General features: G+C 54.9%; 1 protein-coding gene across 6 annotated transcripts in view; it reads left to right on the forward strand.

Annotated features, from left to right (window-relative positions):
- Positions 1-13168, forward strand: part of PTPA (protein phosphatase 2 phosphatase activator) — a 24801-nt gene extending 11633 nt beyond the window's left edge. For all 6 annotated transcript variants that reach the window (XM_040531140.1, XM_040531142.1, XM_040531139.1 and 3 more), the window contains exons 6-10: positions 404-503; positions 2314-2438; positions 2936-3036; positions 7680-7787; positions 12688-13168. In XM_040531140.1, coding sequence (XP_040387074.1) covers positions 404-503; positions 2314-2438; positions 2936-3036; positions 7680-7787; positions 12688-12762 — 509 coding nt within the window. In that variant the 3' untranslated portion in view covers positions 12763-13168. The remainder of the gene's footprint in view (positions 1-403; positions 504-2313; positions 2439-2935; positions 3037-7679; positions 7788-12687) is intronic.
- The last annotated feature ends 5195 nt before the right edge of the window (positions 13169-18363 follow it).

The following is an 18363-nucleotide window of genomic DNA, read 5'->3' on the forward strand; positions in this document are numbered from 1 at the left end:
TTTGAAGTGGGAGGAAATCTGTTTACTTGCAGATGTGAGGTTCGCTCACATCCTCTGAGCAGACGACTCTGCAGTGCTCCGCTTCCCCTGCTGTGCTGAGCTCCTGCCTTGCTCCCAGCACACCCAGCGCTGGAGCTGATTTTCCACAGGAACTTTTTTCTCAAAGTTAATAACAGCCTTACAAATATCTAGCAGATATACTTCGGGTGGGTGCTACGTGGGGATGAAATATTGTCATCTCTTGTCATTAATAGGATAAGGTAGCACCTTAGGGACAGCTGGCTGGGGTTTTTCTAGGGGAATGGGACTGCTGGGGTTTCTGAGGAGCTGCTGTGGTGCCCACGGAGAGGTTGTCCTGTGGACCAGGAGCACCGGCGTCACCTCTCGTCTCTTTTCGCTCCAGGGCACGAAGCTGCGTTTGCAGCCTTTCTCTGCTGCCTCTGCAAAATCGGTGTTCTCAGAGTGGATGACCAGATGGCCATTGTCTTTAAAGTATTTAACAGGTGAGGTAACAGAAGGAGAAGGGCTGGAAACATCGGGCTGTCTGAGGGCAGACCTCAGACACTGTCCCCTTGCAGCTGTCTGAGATGTGCGAGCTGCTACCGCCTGTCCTGTACACCAGACTCTTCCCGTAGTTTGGGCTGGTCGTGCCCCCTTTCTTCCATTCATCCACACCCATTTGGAAGTAAGAAGATAAGATCTTGATAACAAGATCCTATTTCTGGGGTGTGAGCTGTGAAAATCAAGGGCCTCCTATGAAGCCGCATGTGTAATTAGAGAGCAAGAGTGCTGAAGGGCTTGCCGGCCTGGGGAAGAAGGGCAGAATGGGAAAACAGGACAAATTTAAACGAAATAAGGAGGCAGATGTACTTCTAATGGAGTGTATAGTGACCCATTACAACCCCCTCCTAAAGGGGTGACAGCACCTCCTCTTTTAGGGGCTGGCTGCCTTTCTGGGAAGTCGCTATAGTCGGGTGCAAGGTATTGAGCTCTGCAGAGGTATGTGGGTGAAGTCCTGTGCTTTGTGATCGACTACGATATCTGATCAGATGATCTAACATCTCTTCAGGCACTGAAAAAAAATAGTATATGAAACTGGCAGGCCTCCACTGCTCCTCTAGATGTGTTTCCAGCCCAGGAGCTGGAGCTGGTATTGATGAAACCAGCGGACTGGGCATGTGGAGCCCAGAGATCTAATCCCAGCTGCATCGCTGTTTGGTGGCATGGAAACAATTTCCTTCAGGAGTACTTCCAGCTTTAATTTTCCACCTGAAAAGTGGAAGTAGTGGTTGCTGTAAGGCAGAAAGCTTTCTGAGCTCTTCTGGAAGTTACGGAGGAGAGTGAGAAGTATCAACGTTTTCAAATAACGGTGGGGGTGGGGACGGATCTGCACCATCGTAAGACACTGCAGATAAAATAAACGCCTGTCACTTGCTCTCTTAGTGAAAATTTGGTGTAAAAAAAAATAAAAAATTTAAAAAAAAAAAACAAAAAACAAGGCCACAATTTTAAAGAAGTGCTGGCATTTGCTGCTATACCTGCTGTCAGGCTGCTTTCTGTGGCAGAGGAGCTGAATATACATCCTATGTACTGTAATGTATGGGGGGCCCTACTCGCAAGTGATACAGTTTGTGTCCTTTGCCAAGCTGATTGTTCCTATCCTCATGTAAGTCAACGAGGAGGGAAAATTCTATGTTGGGTGTGAAAGGCTAGGTGATGCAGAACGTTATCGGCATCGCCTTTCTCCGGTGGAGATTGAGGCCCAGCTGATTTGTTGCTTTTCTATTACACTGCCAGCATCACCCACTTCCAGCCTCTCCCCTGGGCAAAATGCTGTTTCCCGTCCCCTCAGAGCATTCCGGTATTTGTAGCTGAGTAACTGAAACAGGCTGTGAGTCCCCTTCCTCAGACATGGGTAGCTTTGGGGGTAGCTGATGTTTCTTCAGGTAGCCTGAACAGGACAGGGTTGGTTACACAAGCCCTCTAGCTACAAAGGCTTGGAAATCTCGTTTGAGAGAGGTGATGCTGAATGCCCATTGATTGTAATTTAATCCCAATGGGCATTGTGCTGGGAGCTCATCGTTTTCCTTCTGTTAACCTGAGTCCCTTGCTCTGTCTCAAGACTGCCTCTTGGTGCTTCCTCAGCTGCTAAACTTGAATCGTGGTTTTCTCTTGGGTCCAAAAGTGGGTTTGGGACTCTCCAAGAGTAGAAGGTCTGTCTGTTTGGGTTTCCCATGTGTTTGGTAAAGGGAGAAATCTGGATTTTGTGTTTGGAGTCCAGAAGGCAGCCTTAACTCCTCTCTTTTGTATCAGGTACCTAGAAGTGATGCGAAAACTTCAGAAGACCTACAGGATGGAACCTGCTGGCAGCCAGGGCGTCTGGGGCTTGGATGACTTCCAGTTTCTGCCTTTCATATGGGGCAGTTCCCAGCTGATAGGTACTAATAAAAATCTGCTCGTGTCCCAGCCTGCCCTCTGCCCTGTCTGTCTGGGTTGCAAAGATGATGGGGCTTGGGACTGACTTTTAAATTCAAATGTGTCGAATTTGTGTAATACAGCGCCAGAGTTTGCTTGGGGCTTGGATTTTTTTCTCAGCTTTCCAAATAAAGCTAGTTGCCTAGGTTGGGAGATGGAAGGCTTCGTTGTACAGTACAGCTGTCTTTATTGCAGTACTACAAGCTTTTTGAAAGGTGAGCCTTGTTTTTGGTGCTAGAAAACACATTTTCTGTCCTCGAGAGTTTTCCAGTTGTTCTCATTGCTAAGGCATTAGAGTTGGAGATGAGATGGAAGGGAGCAGCTCTGTGCTGATTTCTGAAAAGCTCTGGTGGGAGAATCATCCTTCTTGTGAAGGAGAGACAGGACAAGACCTAACTGAATTTGCTTTCAGAAAGGGGTGCCGAACAGGTTACTTCCTATTGTCTTTTACTCTTTTCAGACCATCCAAATCTGGAGCCTCGACACTTTGTTGATGAGAAGGTGGTAAATGAAAACCATAAAGACTTCATGTTCCTGGAGTGCATCCTCTTCATTACAGAGGTGAGGTTTGTCCCACAGGGAAGTGCTCCTGGTATTAGATAGTTCTGGCTGTGGTTTTCTCTTCCTCCTTGGTTTGCTCTCATGGAGGTGTGCGGAAGAATCGTTATGTCTGAGGTGCTCTCCTTGAATGAGTTGAAACAGATATTGAAGGGAAAGTGTAATTAAGCTAGATGGGTTGTGGATCGCAAACAAATAACCTTGGATCATCACTTGGATCAGTCAGTGGGAACTTGGATGGAGAAGACTGGTGCTTGTAAGTGTGCTAGGAAGATGAAGTGGAAGCTGCAAAACAGCTGGGCTTGCCAAGATAACCTCCCTTGCCTCCAGTCGTTGGGCGCTGCCTGGCAGGTCCTGGGCCTCCCTTTGCTTAGGGCAGGCTCCCATACCTCTGTGCAGCTCGGTCTCCTCCAGATCTGTGCAGATTCTGCCAAGAGTTGCCCATAAAATGTGCCTTTTTTTCACAAACGATCCAAAGGGGGGAGAGTGCTGAGGTTAACCCAGCTGTTATCAGGACCAGTATCAGGACCATGTTTCTGCTCGTGTATTATGGGGTCCTTGGGCAAGGGACTGGCGATGCCCACGGTTGGGAATACGCGGGGCGATGTTTCTGAATGCAGGAGTTCACAGCTTCCTTCTCTCAGCTGCAGCGAACGACCTGCCTGTGTTTTTATCGTCCCCCCCCCTGCTGCACGGTCTGGGTAGGGAGAGGAGAACCACATGCTCTGTTGTGGTGAGGGATTTCCTGTCTCTGGCAAGAGAGAGGTGATGGGATTAATTTTGAAGGACAGAGTGCGGTTCTTCCCCTTTGTTCTCTTCGCTTTTCCCCCCTCTCTTCCGTCATTTAGTGATTAGATGAGAAGGGAGGTTACAGAATGTGAACTTACGCTTCCACGTAGGAAATTTTCCTAGGAGCCTTGGGCCCAAACCCCGGGAGATGCCGCATCAAGCCCTGCTGAATCTAGTAGGGCTCGTTGGTGCTGAGCACCTCACAGGATTTAACCTTCGGTGCGGATTTAAATCATTCCATGGACAGTGAAGAGGCACTGCCTGAAGGGGCTGAGCTGAGGACAGGAAATCTGTTCCTGCTTCGTCCTTGCTGCAAGCAGAAGCCAAGATGCTCTCAGATTTATTTTATTTTGGGCATCTGTAACATGAAGACAGTGTACTAGCCTGTTAAAAACCATAAAAACACACATTTCTTGATGTGTACAGAAAATTCTGCAGTACGCAGATGACATGCGAAGTTAAAATACCCAGCACTAGGCTGCTTCTGGTCACTCCGCTTTTGCCTGCAGAAACGTAGCTTTTTAGGAGGCTTTTTTAATGAGCAATTACACTTCTTTTTTCCGCACGTTTATTCGGAACCATGGTTTCTCTGCTGAGCTCCTCAGTGCCACCTGGTGGCAGGGAAACCTCCTGTCGGTCACCCCTGGTGTGAGCTGCTAAGGGATTGCCACAACCTGAATTATCAAACGCATGATATTTTCGATCCGTTTTCCTGCGAGCACTGTTCCCTTTTTTATAAAACTTTTGCCTTTAAAATGTGATTTTCCTCCCTTAAAATGCTTGGGAAGGTTGTTACTGCCACTAGGGGGTGCTGAGACAGCCCTGAATGCTTGCTTTCTCTCCAAAATCAACAACAAAACAAAATACCAGGCAAAACGATAGAAGGGATTAACGACTTTAATACATTAATGATATTATTTTCTTCTGAGCTTTTCAGCTGAAAACAGCCCTCCTTTAAAGGTGTTAAACAAATAGTAAACACCGCAGCAGCTCCCATACCGGGTCTGGTAGGTTATACTGACGTGAGAGCAGGTTTTGTTTCAGCAAGCTACGACCAGGGTAGGTTGTTTTCTTTCAACCCAGTGAGTATTCTCGGGAGCAGATATTTTTCTCAGCCTCTGGGTGACGTCTCAGGGATGTGAATGTACACCGTGGTGGTGCTTGCCACGTGTATGTTTAAACCTCGGGCTCTTAAAGTAACACGGCGAGATGATGTCCAGTTTGAACCCGCTGAAACCTCCTCCCCGTAGCACCACCCCGCGCTGCACATGGACACGGCAGCAAGCCTTACGCAAGCCGGCGTGGTGTTGGGAAATCTGGGGGGTGGTTTTTAGACCTGAATGCTCGATTTGTGAACTGGCGGAGGGTTACGGGGCTGGCCGGGGCTTGAGCTATCCCCTGCTGTCGCCTTGTTCTCCAAGGTGCTGTGGGCAGAAAGCAGGCTGGTGCTCGGGGCTGGGAGGTTGGTTTGGGGCTGTTCTGGTGTGCAGCAGGAGCAGCGATGGAGCCGCCAGCTCAGCAGGGTCCTGCCTGTTCCTGAGCTGTGCAGGGAAGGGTGCCGTGTGTCACCCTGAGAAGCCACTCAGACGCTGTCTTTGAACAGCCCCATCCTCACGGGGGGCAAAAGACAGAGCCTGCTCTTGAGCCAGCTGAAACCGAAGCCCGCTGGAAGCGCCAGCTCCCCTGGGGCCACCTGGGGCACAGCGGGCCCCCTCCGTGGGCGGCTGGGCAGCGTGGAACGGCCAGGGTTGTGTTGCTTTAAGAGTCCAGGGCAGGCAGCAAGAATTTCATCTCCAATCTGGCTTCTAAATTTGGAGGTTTGGGAAGGGAGGGCTCGGGTTTCGGCTGGAAGGGAAGGAGCTGACAGGAAAGCACAGCCTCAGCCGTCCCCCTCCCCCAGTTACTGACAGAGGAACCATTTACAAAAGGCTGATTCTCTTGGGAACAGAGAGGCAGGAACGCAGCGTCTGTGAGTAATTTCCTGCTCAATATGGCTGCTCTGACTCACTCCGTTCCCCTGGGGTCACTGCGGGACTGCAGCGCGCTCGCTGCCGCTCTCGCTCCCCCCCAGCCCGCTCGCTTTCTCCCTCTTCTCCCTTTGTGGCTGAAATGAGCTCATTTTCCCCCTTGTTCCCCATTCTCCTCCCGCCCCAGTTTGAAACAATAGCCGAGCCTTCCCTTGCCGGGCTCCTGGGTCCGGGGGCCCGCGGTCGTGGCCGTGCCAGGGGGCTCACGGAGCCAACGGGCTCGATTGTGGGGCTGGCTGCCCAAGCTCGCCGCCTCCGCACGCTCCCCGCTCATCCGCTGCGGCTCAGGAAGGAGGGAAGAAAGCAAAACGCGCTTGTGGGGGCTGCTGCAAGCTGTGCCCGCGTGAAGGATGGCGATGCTGGAGGAAGGTTTGGCGCTGAAACGCACACAACCAGCCCTGCCGTGCCGGGGGATGCTTGGTGCCGGCCAGCACGCGAGGCTCGGCCACACGTGTGCCCCCTGCTCCCCCGCCACGTGCTGCCCACCGGTGCTAAATCCCACACTTAACGGCACGCCGGCTCTGTCGGGTGCTGTTGTGCTTTGTGTATGTGCACGTTTCATCTTGTATCTGCAAGGGAAAGACACGGCGGAGGGGAGCAGGAGCGGCTCAGCAGTCATTGCCCAGCTCGTGAGAGAGCAGGGACAGGTCTGTGCAAACCAGCAGAGCTGCTTCCCACCGGGCTCCAGCCCCGAGGTCAGCCTGCTCGAAACACGTTGTCCTCCGGGTACTGTGCCCCCCCCCTCCCTTTCCTTCTCTCTTTCTCTGCTCAGGCTGATGCCACGCAGACCTTGCAGGAGGGCAGCGTGGTTTCCTAGGGCAGATCGAGCAGCCTGGCTTTCTTTTAGAGCAGGCAGAGCGCTGCGTTTTGAAGCTGCTTTCCCACCCTCACCCCAGGCCAGTGCCGGCGTGGAGGGAAGGGGTTAGTTGTTCAACCCCGCGTCGAGAACGGGAGTCCAAGAGATTCCTCTCTCCCCACGTTCCTTTCTAGCATGAGCTTCGGCCTTGTGGTTTCTGATGTCATGGGAACTTTGCTCAGTCAGGGAGGCTGCGTTATATTTCTTTTTCTCCCCGAGGGTCTGTTTTTGTTCACGGAGAAGAAGGGAGAGCGCTACCCGGGGAATCTGCGTGCAACTGTCCCTGATTGCAGCCTCCCCCCTGCCCTCCCTCCTCCAAACCCCTCACCCTGGGAGGAGAAACGCTGGAGTGTCTAAAACAAATACCAACAAAAAGTGCCTGCTGCAAGCCAGCGAGCTGCAGCTTTGGAGCCTGGCTGGAGAGCGGGGTTTGAGCGTGTCCCCGTGCTCCTGCCTGCCCCAGGGCCTCGTGCTCCGGGCAGGTGTGGGTGCGGAGCTGCCGCCAGCCTGCGCTGCCCTCTGCGTGTGGGGAAGGCAGCGCGGCTGTCGCTGCCGCTTGTTGTTGATTTGAATGGGGAATGAGTCATTTTCTTGGAAAGCCCAGCAGTGCTGCGCTGGGAGGGCTCTGGGTAGGATAAGAACGGCGTTAAGCCGAGCTCTGCTGGGGGGAGAGCAGGACTTAGGTGGGGTTTTTTGATGCGGTCGTTGAAGGGAGGTGTGCGTAGGGAGGTTTGGTTAGCAAAGCGGCAGGGAAAGGCTTGATTTTGTCAGGGATGGGGGGAGCTGGGTTGCCACGGCTTTATGTGATGAGGCTGCAGCAGGAGGGAAGGAGGGAGGGAGGGAGGAAAGGCCGGCACGTGGGTCGCAGGGCCCGGCGGGGACGTTTGCTTGGAGAGCGTGAGCGTGAGTCACCGCCGGGCTGCGAGCGTCCCGCCTGGCCCCGCGCCTCAGCCCCGCTCTCGGGTCTCTTTCAGATGAAGACGGGCCCCTTCGCTGAGCACTCCAACCAGCTCTGGAACATCAGCGCCGTACCCTCCTGGTCCAAGGTCAACCAGGGCCTCATCCGCATGTACAAGGCAGAGGTGAGCGCCGTGGGCAGCGGGGGCCTGGCTCAGCCTCGCCTGCTCTTGTCCGTGCACATCCCTGCGGCCGTTTCGCCGCGGGTCAGCTCTTCTCTGCTGCCTCGTGCCCCTCGGTGTGGGGGCCCCATCACACCCAGCGGCTGCTCCTTGCTGAATGTGGCTTGGGGACCTTTGGCAGTGCAGAAGGAGGCTCCTGCCTGCCCAGTGTTTGCCCCAAAAACCAGTCCCAAACTGCCCTTCCTTGCAGGCACGGCTTCTGCCATTTCTCGTCTTCCCACAGTGCGAGACGCAGGTCTCCAAATGAGGTCCAATATCTTGACACACTCACCTTTCTGGTTCCCACACCGCTCTGTTCCCAACTGGAGGAGGCTTGGTTTTAACCCCATCCCGTGTTTTAAGAGCCCCAGAGCTGAATGCCTCCTGCCCGCCTCCCCTGGCTGCGAGTCGTGTCTGCGCAGCGCACCACGCTGGCGAGGCCACAGCCTCCGGGGCTTGGCAGTCCTCCACCCGCCAGCCTCCGCAGGCTTTCCTGGCGAACCCTGACCCGGGGAACCGGGCAGTTCTGGCTGTCCCTTATCTCTCCTTCCTGCTGAAGCTAACCCTGAACTTGAGGAAGCGGGACAGGAACCGCCACATGTGGGCCTCCAGCAGGACCCGGCCGAGAGGCGGCATCTCGTGCTGGGGAGGCAGCGGCTGTGCTAAACACGGTGGAGGAGCAGGGGTGGCACAGCTACCCGCTGCTAGAGGTGCGACAATCCCCTCCAGGTAGGGCTCGAAGGAGTTATTTCTACACCCTGCAGTCTCTGCTCGGGCCAGCCGTGCTCCCGTTGCTGGGACGTGGGGCAGAGGCTGGGCGGGCAGCTGCAGCGCACAAAGGGGTTAACTGTGCCGAACTCGGCGCTCTCCCTCCCCCAGCCCTTCCTCTGCACTTCACATCCTGTGTTTAGGTTCCAGGCCACATACCTCTCTAATCTGCGAGGTGTCACTCCCAGGCCCACTGGCTCCTTCCGCCCCCAGCTCAGCTTTCCTCCCAGCCTCTGAGGAGGAGAGCGGGGCCGGGGGTCGACCCCCGAGGGGTGCCTCTGTGCTGCCCCTGTGGGACTGCCCCAGCTCAGAGCTCCCCTCACGGCAGCTGGAGCCGCTGCCTGCCGGGAAACCCTGAGCTGGAGGCCCTGGTGGGAGAGCTGGGGGTCCTGGCAGAGAGTCCCCAGCCCTGGGAGCACGGTTAAATCAAACACGGGTTTCCTAAGTCCTGGAGCAAGGGCTGCTGCACCGCCTTGGTCTTCCCGCTCCTTTGGACGGGTTCTGATATTCCCCAGGCTCCCCACGCACCCTGCTCTGGTCGGGTGAAGTGTGCTGGTGCCTTGGGGCTGCCGTGTGCTGGCAGATTTACCTGGCTTGCTGGGGACAGTGCAGCTTTGGGACCTTCCAGGGTGTGGGAGAGGCTCTGCTCGTTTCTAGGTACACCCAAGACATGATCTTTTTTGGAGGCCGCCATCTATTTTAAATAGCAGATGACTTTCTGTGGAGAAATGTGGGACCTGAATCTGGTGGGTTTCTAGAAATACCCAGAGAGGTAGCTGTGTCGGGGAGCTGCTGGGAAGAGTAAGAACACAAATTTAGGCTAAGGTACAGGAAATGTTGAGTCAACCAAACTGCTGTGTGACTTCAAATTTAGCTTTTTCCTCCAAGAACACTTGTAGGTCTTCAAGGACTAATCCTAAGTGTATGGTCCTCACGCAGCAGAGTCCTGTCTGGGCACTGCACGGGACCTGCGTTCACCTGGATGGGCAGAGGAGAGGGAGGCTTGCTGAGGAATCCGAGTTTGTGGCAGTGAAGAGAGAGAAGGTTTGGGTTTGTAATGCTGCTTTTTGGCTGGCTGGCTCGCGTGAGAGCAAGATTTCCTTCCCACCCTCTTCTTCCTACCTGTGTCTTCACCCTCTGATCACACGTTGCAATTAGCTCAGATGAAATCGAGGATGGAGGCTCCAACGGTCCAGCTCCGTAACACGTCTGGGGGTGACTGAGAAGGGCTCGGCACCGACTGGTTTTGAGTGGAGGCAGCAGCAGGACGGAGGGGGCGGTCACCAGGAGCAGACCAACAGAAATCGGAGGCTTGCTCTCAACCCGCTCTCACTTGGCAGAAGTGGGGCATTTCCCAGGCCTGGTTTGTTTAACGTGCAGTATGGGCGCTTTGTCTCTTCTCTATCCCTGCTATGGGATGACTTTAAACAGCCAGCACAAGCCTCAGGCATGGCGATGTGCTCTTGCCTGGATCCAGGCACTCCAGCGTGCTTGCTACAGGGTCTGAGGACAGGCAGTCGATTCAAGGCAGTGTGTCTTCTGCTCTGTGTGTTTATGAGATCTCAGATGTGTCTATTTATAATATAAATATAATGGGTGAAGAAGAGTTAGCTTGGAAGTGCAAGGGCTTTTCTTACTCTCTCCTTCAAAGGCAAGTGAAGAAGTCGACAGAATAGTGTGGTTAAAGCAGCAGCCTTGATGTTTTTCCCCTGAGCCTGCTTTTGAGTCTCCTGACCTTTCCTTCTCTACTGCAGTCAGACGGGAAATACTTTCCATTGTAACTAATCCAGTCCCAGTTCCATCTTTAAAGGTTGGACTCGATGCATGAAGCTACTCCCCAGTTGAGTCTCAAGCCAGGACTTCAGCATGATTGGGCTGATGGGAAGAATAGAAAAAGCCTGTCCCCTCCATCGAGCTAGTGCTGCCTACAGCAGTTCCATGCAAGGAGGATCCTCTTGGCACCTCTAATAATCCACACGATTTGTGCCAGTCCTGCTGGAGAGAGGAGGAGAAGTGTCTCTGCTCCTTTCTTCTCGGGCTGTCGATTTGTTAACTGGAATGGATTTATTCCCATTCTTCCAACTGCTGGGAAAGTCTCTTCATCAGGAGCCCAAACCAGTTCGGTCTTCCGTGGGACTCCTTGGAGCCAGTTGGGATGACATTTCCAGCTGTCAACATCTCCAGTATTCATTCCTCCCCGTCCTTCCTTCACGTCACTACTGTCCTGCGCTGCTTCCTCTGAGGGTTTGTCTGAGTGGTTGTGCAGAGGGATGGCGGTCACTCTGCGTGCTTGGAAGTGTTGGGGAGGCTTCGAAGGCGATGTGCCCCAATGGTTGTAGGACTGACTTCTTGAGGGTGCCTTGCCGTGTGGATTTTTTCATGACTTCTTCCCCAAGAGTGAATACAGCCATGGTGTATTTTCACCCCCTCCAAACTTGTTTTGGCTCCAGCCTGCTTGCAAGCAGTTTGGTTTTGTTGGAAGTTGTCTGACCTCTGCTTCCAACTGGATTGCCACAGGCCTGGGCTTCTGAGCACAAATCCTGCTGCTTGCCCGTGATGACAGCATGTGGGCAGGCTTCCTGCCTCCGCCTGTGCAGGGCACGAGGCTCTTTTCTATGGAAAGGAGAGTTGTGTCTGCCACGTGGATCTCACCTCCCTTTGGTAAGAAAGAACTGTGCTTTGACAGAAGTGCCTGGAGGAACGGGCTCTGTATTTTGTCCCAAGGTCTGTCTGAGGGGTTGCTGGTGGGGTCGGACACCCTCCTGCTGCTCCTGTGCAGCCGGGGTGCCTGCCTCGTGCAGCGTCCCCACCGCCCTGGCTCTGGGCTGCTTGTGCCAAGGACTTGCTGGGACTGGCTGGACTCCTGTTAGCTCGTAGCTGCTGTGCTTTGGTGGGATGTACTTCACATCTCCTGTGGAATAAGACTCCTAGCTGCAGAACTGTGTCTCAGCTGGGAACAGGAGAAAGGCTTTCCAGGACATGGAGATCTCTTCTTTGTGTTGTGCCGTCTAGGGAGGGAATAACTTGGCCTTCTACCTCGTGGCCACTTTCTCACCTCATGCCATTAGCCGTGCCCATGTCATTCTTGATGAGAGCCCCCACTGCAGCACAGGGAGGGTCTGCAGCCCTCCTGTTTAGCCTGACCACCCGCGGGTAACGTGCCTGACGTTAGTGCAGACGCAGCACACGTAGTGCCGAGGTTTGTGTGTCTGAAGATGAGTCTGTCCTGTGTGAGTTTTGGGCGGTCTGAATCCATAATGACTCAAAAATAGAGCTCTGAGTGGCTCTCTCAGGCAAGTTTTGGAAAACGTTGACGTGGTCATTGACCACAGTCACTGGTCTTCGTGCCCTGGCAGGAAGGTGAGCAGAAGGGACGAGCCCTTCCAGCCTGGCTGTTCCTGCACAGAGCCCGGCCTCAGCTGGAGAAAGGCAGCTTAGCTTGGAGCTGCTTGCAGTGGACATTTGTGATCCTCTCTCCCTCTATCCTTACTCTGCATTAGGGGTGGGAATTTCAGGAGTGAGGGCTCACTGGGAATAGGATCGCATCTTAAACTGTGGCAGTGAAATCACTGGGACTTGTCTACCAAAGGCCTGACAATCTGCAGTGTGATTTGGGCAGCGCCTCGTGGCTGCAAGATGGTGCCTCAAAGCTGGAGCATGGACGACACCGTCCTGGGGAGGGAGAGCCTCCTCCCTGGGGGCTTTCTGCACTTCTCCAAGGGTTTGTAGGGTGAAACTCTTCAAAGGAATCAGCTAGAGCAATGAGAGGTGGTGAGAGAGAGAGCTGCTGACACAAACGTGCCTCTTCGGCTCATGCTCCTGGCCTGAACTGCAGCAAGGAAAAGGCTCTGGCTCAGTGAAAGGGGATGTTCAGGGGATGTCACCAGTATGAAGTGTTACTGGGGTGAAGAGCCTGCTGGAATATGGGGTGGGGGGCATCAGACTGGTCCCCCCCACAAGCTGCTGCTTTGCCTGATCTGAGCCAGCGGCCCCGAGCTCGCTGCCTCCCGCGCCCGGGGGCAGGCCGTAGCTCTGGCTGCCTGTGCCAGGTGGAACTGTCTCCCGAACTCACCCCTCTGTATCTCCCCTCCCGCAGTGCCTGGAGAAGTTCCCCGTGATCCAGCACTTTAAGTTCGGCAGCCTGCTCCCCATCCAGCCCGTGACGTCCTAAGGAGGCCGCGGGAGGAGCCGAGGCCGCGGAGGCGCAGCGCGGCGCTCTTCCTCCTCCCCTCACCCCCTCCTCATCACCTCGCCCGTCGCACAGCCCATTCATTCCTGCGCATCCTCATCAGGCAACCACGGATCCGAAGCACTCGGCGGCCTCGCACGGGAGAGACGGGACCAGAGCAGCTCCTCCTGCAAGCCCCCGCCGCGGGGCTGTCCCACAAGCGACCGAGCCGGGGCTGCGCTGCTCCGCTCTGCTGCGCCCACGGATCTGGGCACAAAGGGGGTTTGATGAGGGGCTGCCTTGCAGCAAATTCCCCCTGCTTTCCTTCCTGGGAGGAAGGGGGTGTGGAGGGGAGGAAGGCACATGTGTACGCGCTGGGCAGGGGTAACTGCAGTTTCCCTTTTGAATTTCATTGAAGTTTCCTGTTGCTGTTTGGTTTGGAAACCGCTGCGAGGGGTGAGGTGTGAACCTGCACGTGTCTGTACGCGGCCACCTTTGCTTGCACGGGGGATTGTTAAATGGGTAAAGGAAGCTGTAGGGAAGGGCTGCGGGTTGCTGGAAGCCCAGGGTACCATCTCTCCCTTATTCTAGATAAGGAAAGCCACCTCCCTCCATCACTTCTGCAAGCTTCCCTGGGTCTTCCTTTCACACCACCGCCTCTTCTCTCGGGTGAAGCGAGGAGCCTGCTGGGCTGTGGGGTCTGAGTTGGAGCTGAGGGCCCGGGCTCTGTGGGAATGGCTATGCAAAGACACTGCTCGAGCAGCGCCTGCTCAGGCTCCCTCCCCTCCGTAGTCAACGGGCACAAACCATCACACGTTCGCACACTTTCATCGCTGTTTAGGGATCACTTGGGTCCAACCTGCCCTCTGCACTCCCCATCTCCTCCTCCCTCCGTGCTTTGCTGGCCTCAATGGGGCGAGGTGGCCGCGGTTGCTGCTGCATGGTCAGAAACTGCAGAGCAGCCCCCCAGCGAGGGGCTTTCCCCCCCAAGCAGCATGGTCCCAGCCCTTTTAGGGAGGCATCCCCGGGGCGAAGGCAGCATGGGGGCAAGCATGCGGCTTTACACGCGTTGTGCTACCTGTGCTGGAAACAAAAGGCGTAAGTAGCCCAGGACAGCGGGTTGTACCTGGAAAAAAGCTCTTTTCCCTCTCCTTACCTGCTGGTGCTGCTGTGCTGGACCTCGGGCAGCAGGACCACGCTCCCAGTGCCACCAGCAGCAGAGGAATGAATGGGGCCGCGATCCGGATGGGCGCCAGCATCACCTGGGGGGCAGAAGTGGCTGGTGCCGTGTTTGAGCAGCGCTGTTGTGTCCACGTGGCTTGGCCGAGGGGGTCTGCAAGCCTGCAGCTGGGGTGGCGGGGGGTCTTCAGTTGGGTTTGGCAGGGGGGTGAGCTCTGGCCGGGTGTTTGCTGGGGCCGGGGGCAGCAGGGTCCCTTCTCTGTGCTCCTGCAGCCTGCGGGGAGGGCGGTGGGGCTGCCCCAGCCGGGCTGCTTGCCTTGTGCTGCTGCACTGCTTTACTCTGCCTGCCAAGGGGGAAAAGAAAATGCCTGCCTGGGAGGGTTTTTCACAATTTCCTTCTTGCCAGACCTACTCCCTCCCTCTTGTGAAGGCCCTCCTAGGAGCTCATGGAGGGAGAGCAAGAGAAGAGGCCAGATGAGAGGCAGGGAAGCGCAGGTGCCCGCAGAGCTGGAGCCAAGCTTTCTGTCCTGGCTGCGGCGTGGCTTGGTCCTGGGCTAGCAGCTGGGGGGGACAGGGCCAGGACCTTCTGAGCTGCCCCAAACAACTTTATAAAAGTGCATTTGAAATGAAAACGAAAGACTCAAGACTTGTTTTGCTGCGAAGTTGTTACTAGGATGTGCGTATCACCTCTGCTCTCCAAACGGATCCGCTCCAGGAACGGGGCAGGAGATCTCCGTGTCTGCTGGGGCTGGGGGGCGCCGGTGCTGGAGCAGAGACCCCAGGCTCCTCCATCTGTGTCCCTTCGCCTCGCTGCGTGGCTTTTGGCAAGTGTCACCCTGCTTTAGAGGCTGTACGGCGTCTGGCTGATGAGGGCTGAGCTAAAGCCTGGGGTTCCCAAAGCTGCCCAAGGGATGGGAACGCATCTCTCCCGGTGATCTTAGGGAAATGGGGCTGCACGTAGAAGGACGGGTGGAAATGTTGACGCCCATCCATGCTCTAGATGCTGGGAGGGACACTGAGAATGTGAAATACAGCACCAGAAACGGGTGGGGAGGTGCTCCCTTCCCCTGCACCCCCAGGGATGGTGTCCCTGGGCTTGGGACCCTCCAAGGAGGTGGGACGGGGCTCACGGAGAGCTTTTGCTTGCCCGCCTCTGCACTTTTGTCCTGCTGGGGCTTTTTGGACTTCAAGCAGCTAACTTTTGGGTCTTACCCACCACTCGGGACGTGTCCCTGTAGCATGGCGCTCGGCCGCTCGCCTTCCTCCACCTCCCCTGGTGCCGCTGGCCCTGGGGGCTCTGCTCCTCTCCCGCTGGGTCCGCGCATGCAGCAGCAGCAACCGGGGCTGCTCCGTGCCCAGCGCAGCTCCCCACCTCCGCCGACGTTGTGGTTTTAATTAAAGTCTCCGTGTTTTGCACCGGTGCCTGTGTTGGTCTCTCTTGGGCTGGGATCTGCTCCCGCTTCGGGGTGTTCGCTGCTGCCTGCAGCCTTCGGCAGGTGCTGTGCGGAGGCATTTGTTGTATTTGTCGGTGTCTTACACCAAAACTGACTCGTTATTTAACTGCATGAAGCAAGCACGTTCATCCCGTCTTTGTGCCCTTGCTAGCCTCTTTCTTTCTGTCATACAATGTTTTATTATTTATTTAACTTCTGTGCTATGCCTGCTTCCCCCCACCCTTTCCCAGCTTGGGTTTGGCAGGTGGGTGATGTGCGCCGCCTGCTCCCAAGCCAGCAAATTCTTCTTGAAGATCAGAGCCTCTCGTGACCAAAGGACGTCTGAGCCTTGTTCCTGAGGCTGGCTGGGAACTGGAACCCTTTTTCTTCAGATGTTTTTCCCGTCCTGCTGTAGGTGCTGACTCAGGACTTCCAGCGTCGGGTTAGCTCGGCGGCGTTGTTGGATTTATGCAGAAAATTTTACCTGGGTCTTTGCAGGAGCAGCCGGAGCTGGCGTGGATGTGCTGAGCAAATGCTGGTTTCCTTGTCACCGTTTTATCCTCTCCATCAACACAGGCCAACTGTGTGAGTGCGCTGCTAAAAGTGGCAGCAGCGTGGAGGGGCGGATGGCGAGCAGAAAATGTCATCTTGGATCCCAGATGTTTTCTCTGAAGGCGCTCGGGTTCGTCTTGAACATGTCCCTCGGTGAGTGCGACGGACACGCCGTGGCTTCCTCCCCATCGTCCCACTCAGCCCGCTGACCGAGCCAGATTTTTTAATCCGGATTTCAGAACTGGATCCTTTGGGGTTGCAGAACGTGGGCCGGTCAGTGAGAGGTTTCTGGTCAGCAGCTCTCACCCCTACATGGGGCGCGTTTCGCCCATCGCCGCCAACCTCCCCCCGTCTCTTTGCAGCCCTCTTTTATAAATGACCGCTTGTGACAGCCCGTAATAAATGAAGTAAGAGTTAAGAGAAGCAGCCTCGCGCTGTGATAGTAGGAAAAGAATAAAAAATAGAACTGTTTCATGCCATTGTTGCTGTGTTAACTTGTCCCTGGTGTGCGGCTTGCTTCCATGGCATAGCGCTGGGCTCCCGCTATTAAATAAACAAAGGCGTCCCCGCTGCAGGACCGGTGTTCGTTGAGCAGCAAAACCCGAGCTGGCAGCCTCGAGGACGAACTTCACACCCCAAGGAGCCGGTGGTGGATCTCAGGACAGCGCTGGGGCTGGCTGAAGCCGACCGGTTCCACTTGGGTGAAAATGGGGGTCTTGGCGCACCCCAAAACCGTGGAGATTGCTGAGAGTGAGGGGATGGAGAGGGGAGCAGGAGCGAGGAGGGAGCGGTGATGAAGGTGTCACCCTGTCCCTGCAGCCACGCTGACCTCCTCCCGTCCTGCGAGAGGCAGAGAGGCAGAAATGGGTGGGAAAAGGCAGAATTGGTGGTTATGATAACTGCTAATAAAACCAAACCTCACTTCTGCTGCCGTGCTGGTGGAAACCTTCTGTGATGGAGAGGCTTGCGGGGGTCCCGTTGCTGCTTCAGGAAGGATTTTCCTGGCCCAGATACAGAATTCAACGGGACTTTTGGAGGTCACTTGGTGCTCTAATAGCCAGAGAAGAGATCTTTGTTCTCTAACGTGTCATACAGCTTCCCCTTCAGGGGTGAGTGCTCTTCCCATTGACTCCTCAAGTGTCCTGGGGCAAATGCAGCTTTCTCCGGACTGCTCTTGGGAAAGCGGCGCTGAGCTTCCTTCCAGCTGGGGTGAGCCGAACTGAGACGGGGCTGCCTGCAGCTCAACAGGGTTTAGCGAGGGCTGAGCCACGTGGGCATCCTCAGCTCGGAGACTTCGGGGGTTGGAAAAGGCTTCTGAGGGGGTGGAGTTGGGCGCTTCTGGTAGCTATAAAAAGCTTGGGCTCGGGAATGTCCACACTGGCCGGCTCCACGCAGGGCGTGAATGCAGTCGTCGCTAAAATTGGAACGAGTCACTCCCCACGTTCCCAGTTGCAGCTGCAATGCTGATAATAAATAACACCCAAATCCCTTGTTAGAATGTGGGATCCTTGATGCTCGACGTGTGCGGACCCCTGGGACCAGGGCTGGGTCCCGCGGGAGTGGCTCTGGGGGCCCCGACCGGTGTGCGCAGGTCCTCCCGAGCACGTGCTGCCTTCCTACAAAGCAGGTTAAGGACCTTGCTGATCCTACAAGGGGAGGAAGGAGAGAAAGTAGAGGAACAGTTTCTTACCGGGTCTTTCTGAGACACCTGGGAGGGAGAAATCCAAGTAGACTGCGTTGCATGAGTCAAGATACCCCAATTATCTATTTCAACCTGAATTCCTCCCGGTTTTCTGCAAAGTACAGCACTGCTCTTCTGCAGCCTCCGTGTAGACACAGCGCTTGGGGTTTCATCCAGAACTGGTAATGCTGCTGGAGGAAATCAACGTGCCATTGCTAAAGGACCAAACTCTTCCAATATTGGTAAGCGTCGACACATCCTGCAACGGCGACAAACTACGTAAAATCGTCTGGTGGGGTGGTGATAGAGAAATTCCAGCTAGATGTTAAGTTACTGGATTATGTTCTTTTATGGGGTGCTAGCTGATCACCGAAAGCGGCTGTCTTCCTTTCTCTGCGCGCAGAGCATGCACCTTTAAAAATATTAGTTTAGGTATTACATCTCCCCTTTGAACAAATTCCCTTGTAGGCAAGAATAAAACTTACAAAAAGGCTGTTACAGAGATCATCAGCTCTCTATTAGATAGCTTGGAATATGCTCCACTAGCACCAGAGTTTAGTCTTCTCCAAATTACTGTAGAGGATTTGACTGTATCTTGCTGATCCATCCACATTTTAATTTCCTCTGCACGGATACATATTGCAGGATGCTGGAAATCCCCAAGCCCACTGGAGCTGCAAGACTGGATGTTTCATCCTGTAACACCAATAAAATGTTAATGCATACTAATAGCAACAGCAAAGGGGTTTATGGAGCGAG

Source organism: Cygnus olor, chromosome 19 (genome assembly GCF_009769625.2).
Source record: "Cygnus olor isolate bCygOlo1 chromosome 19, bCygOlo1.pri.v2, whole genome shotgun sequence".
Classification (NCBI taxonomy): Eukaryota; Metazoa; Chordata; class Aves; order Anseriformes; family Anatidae; genus Cygnus; species Cygnus olor.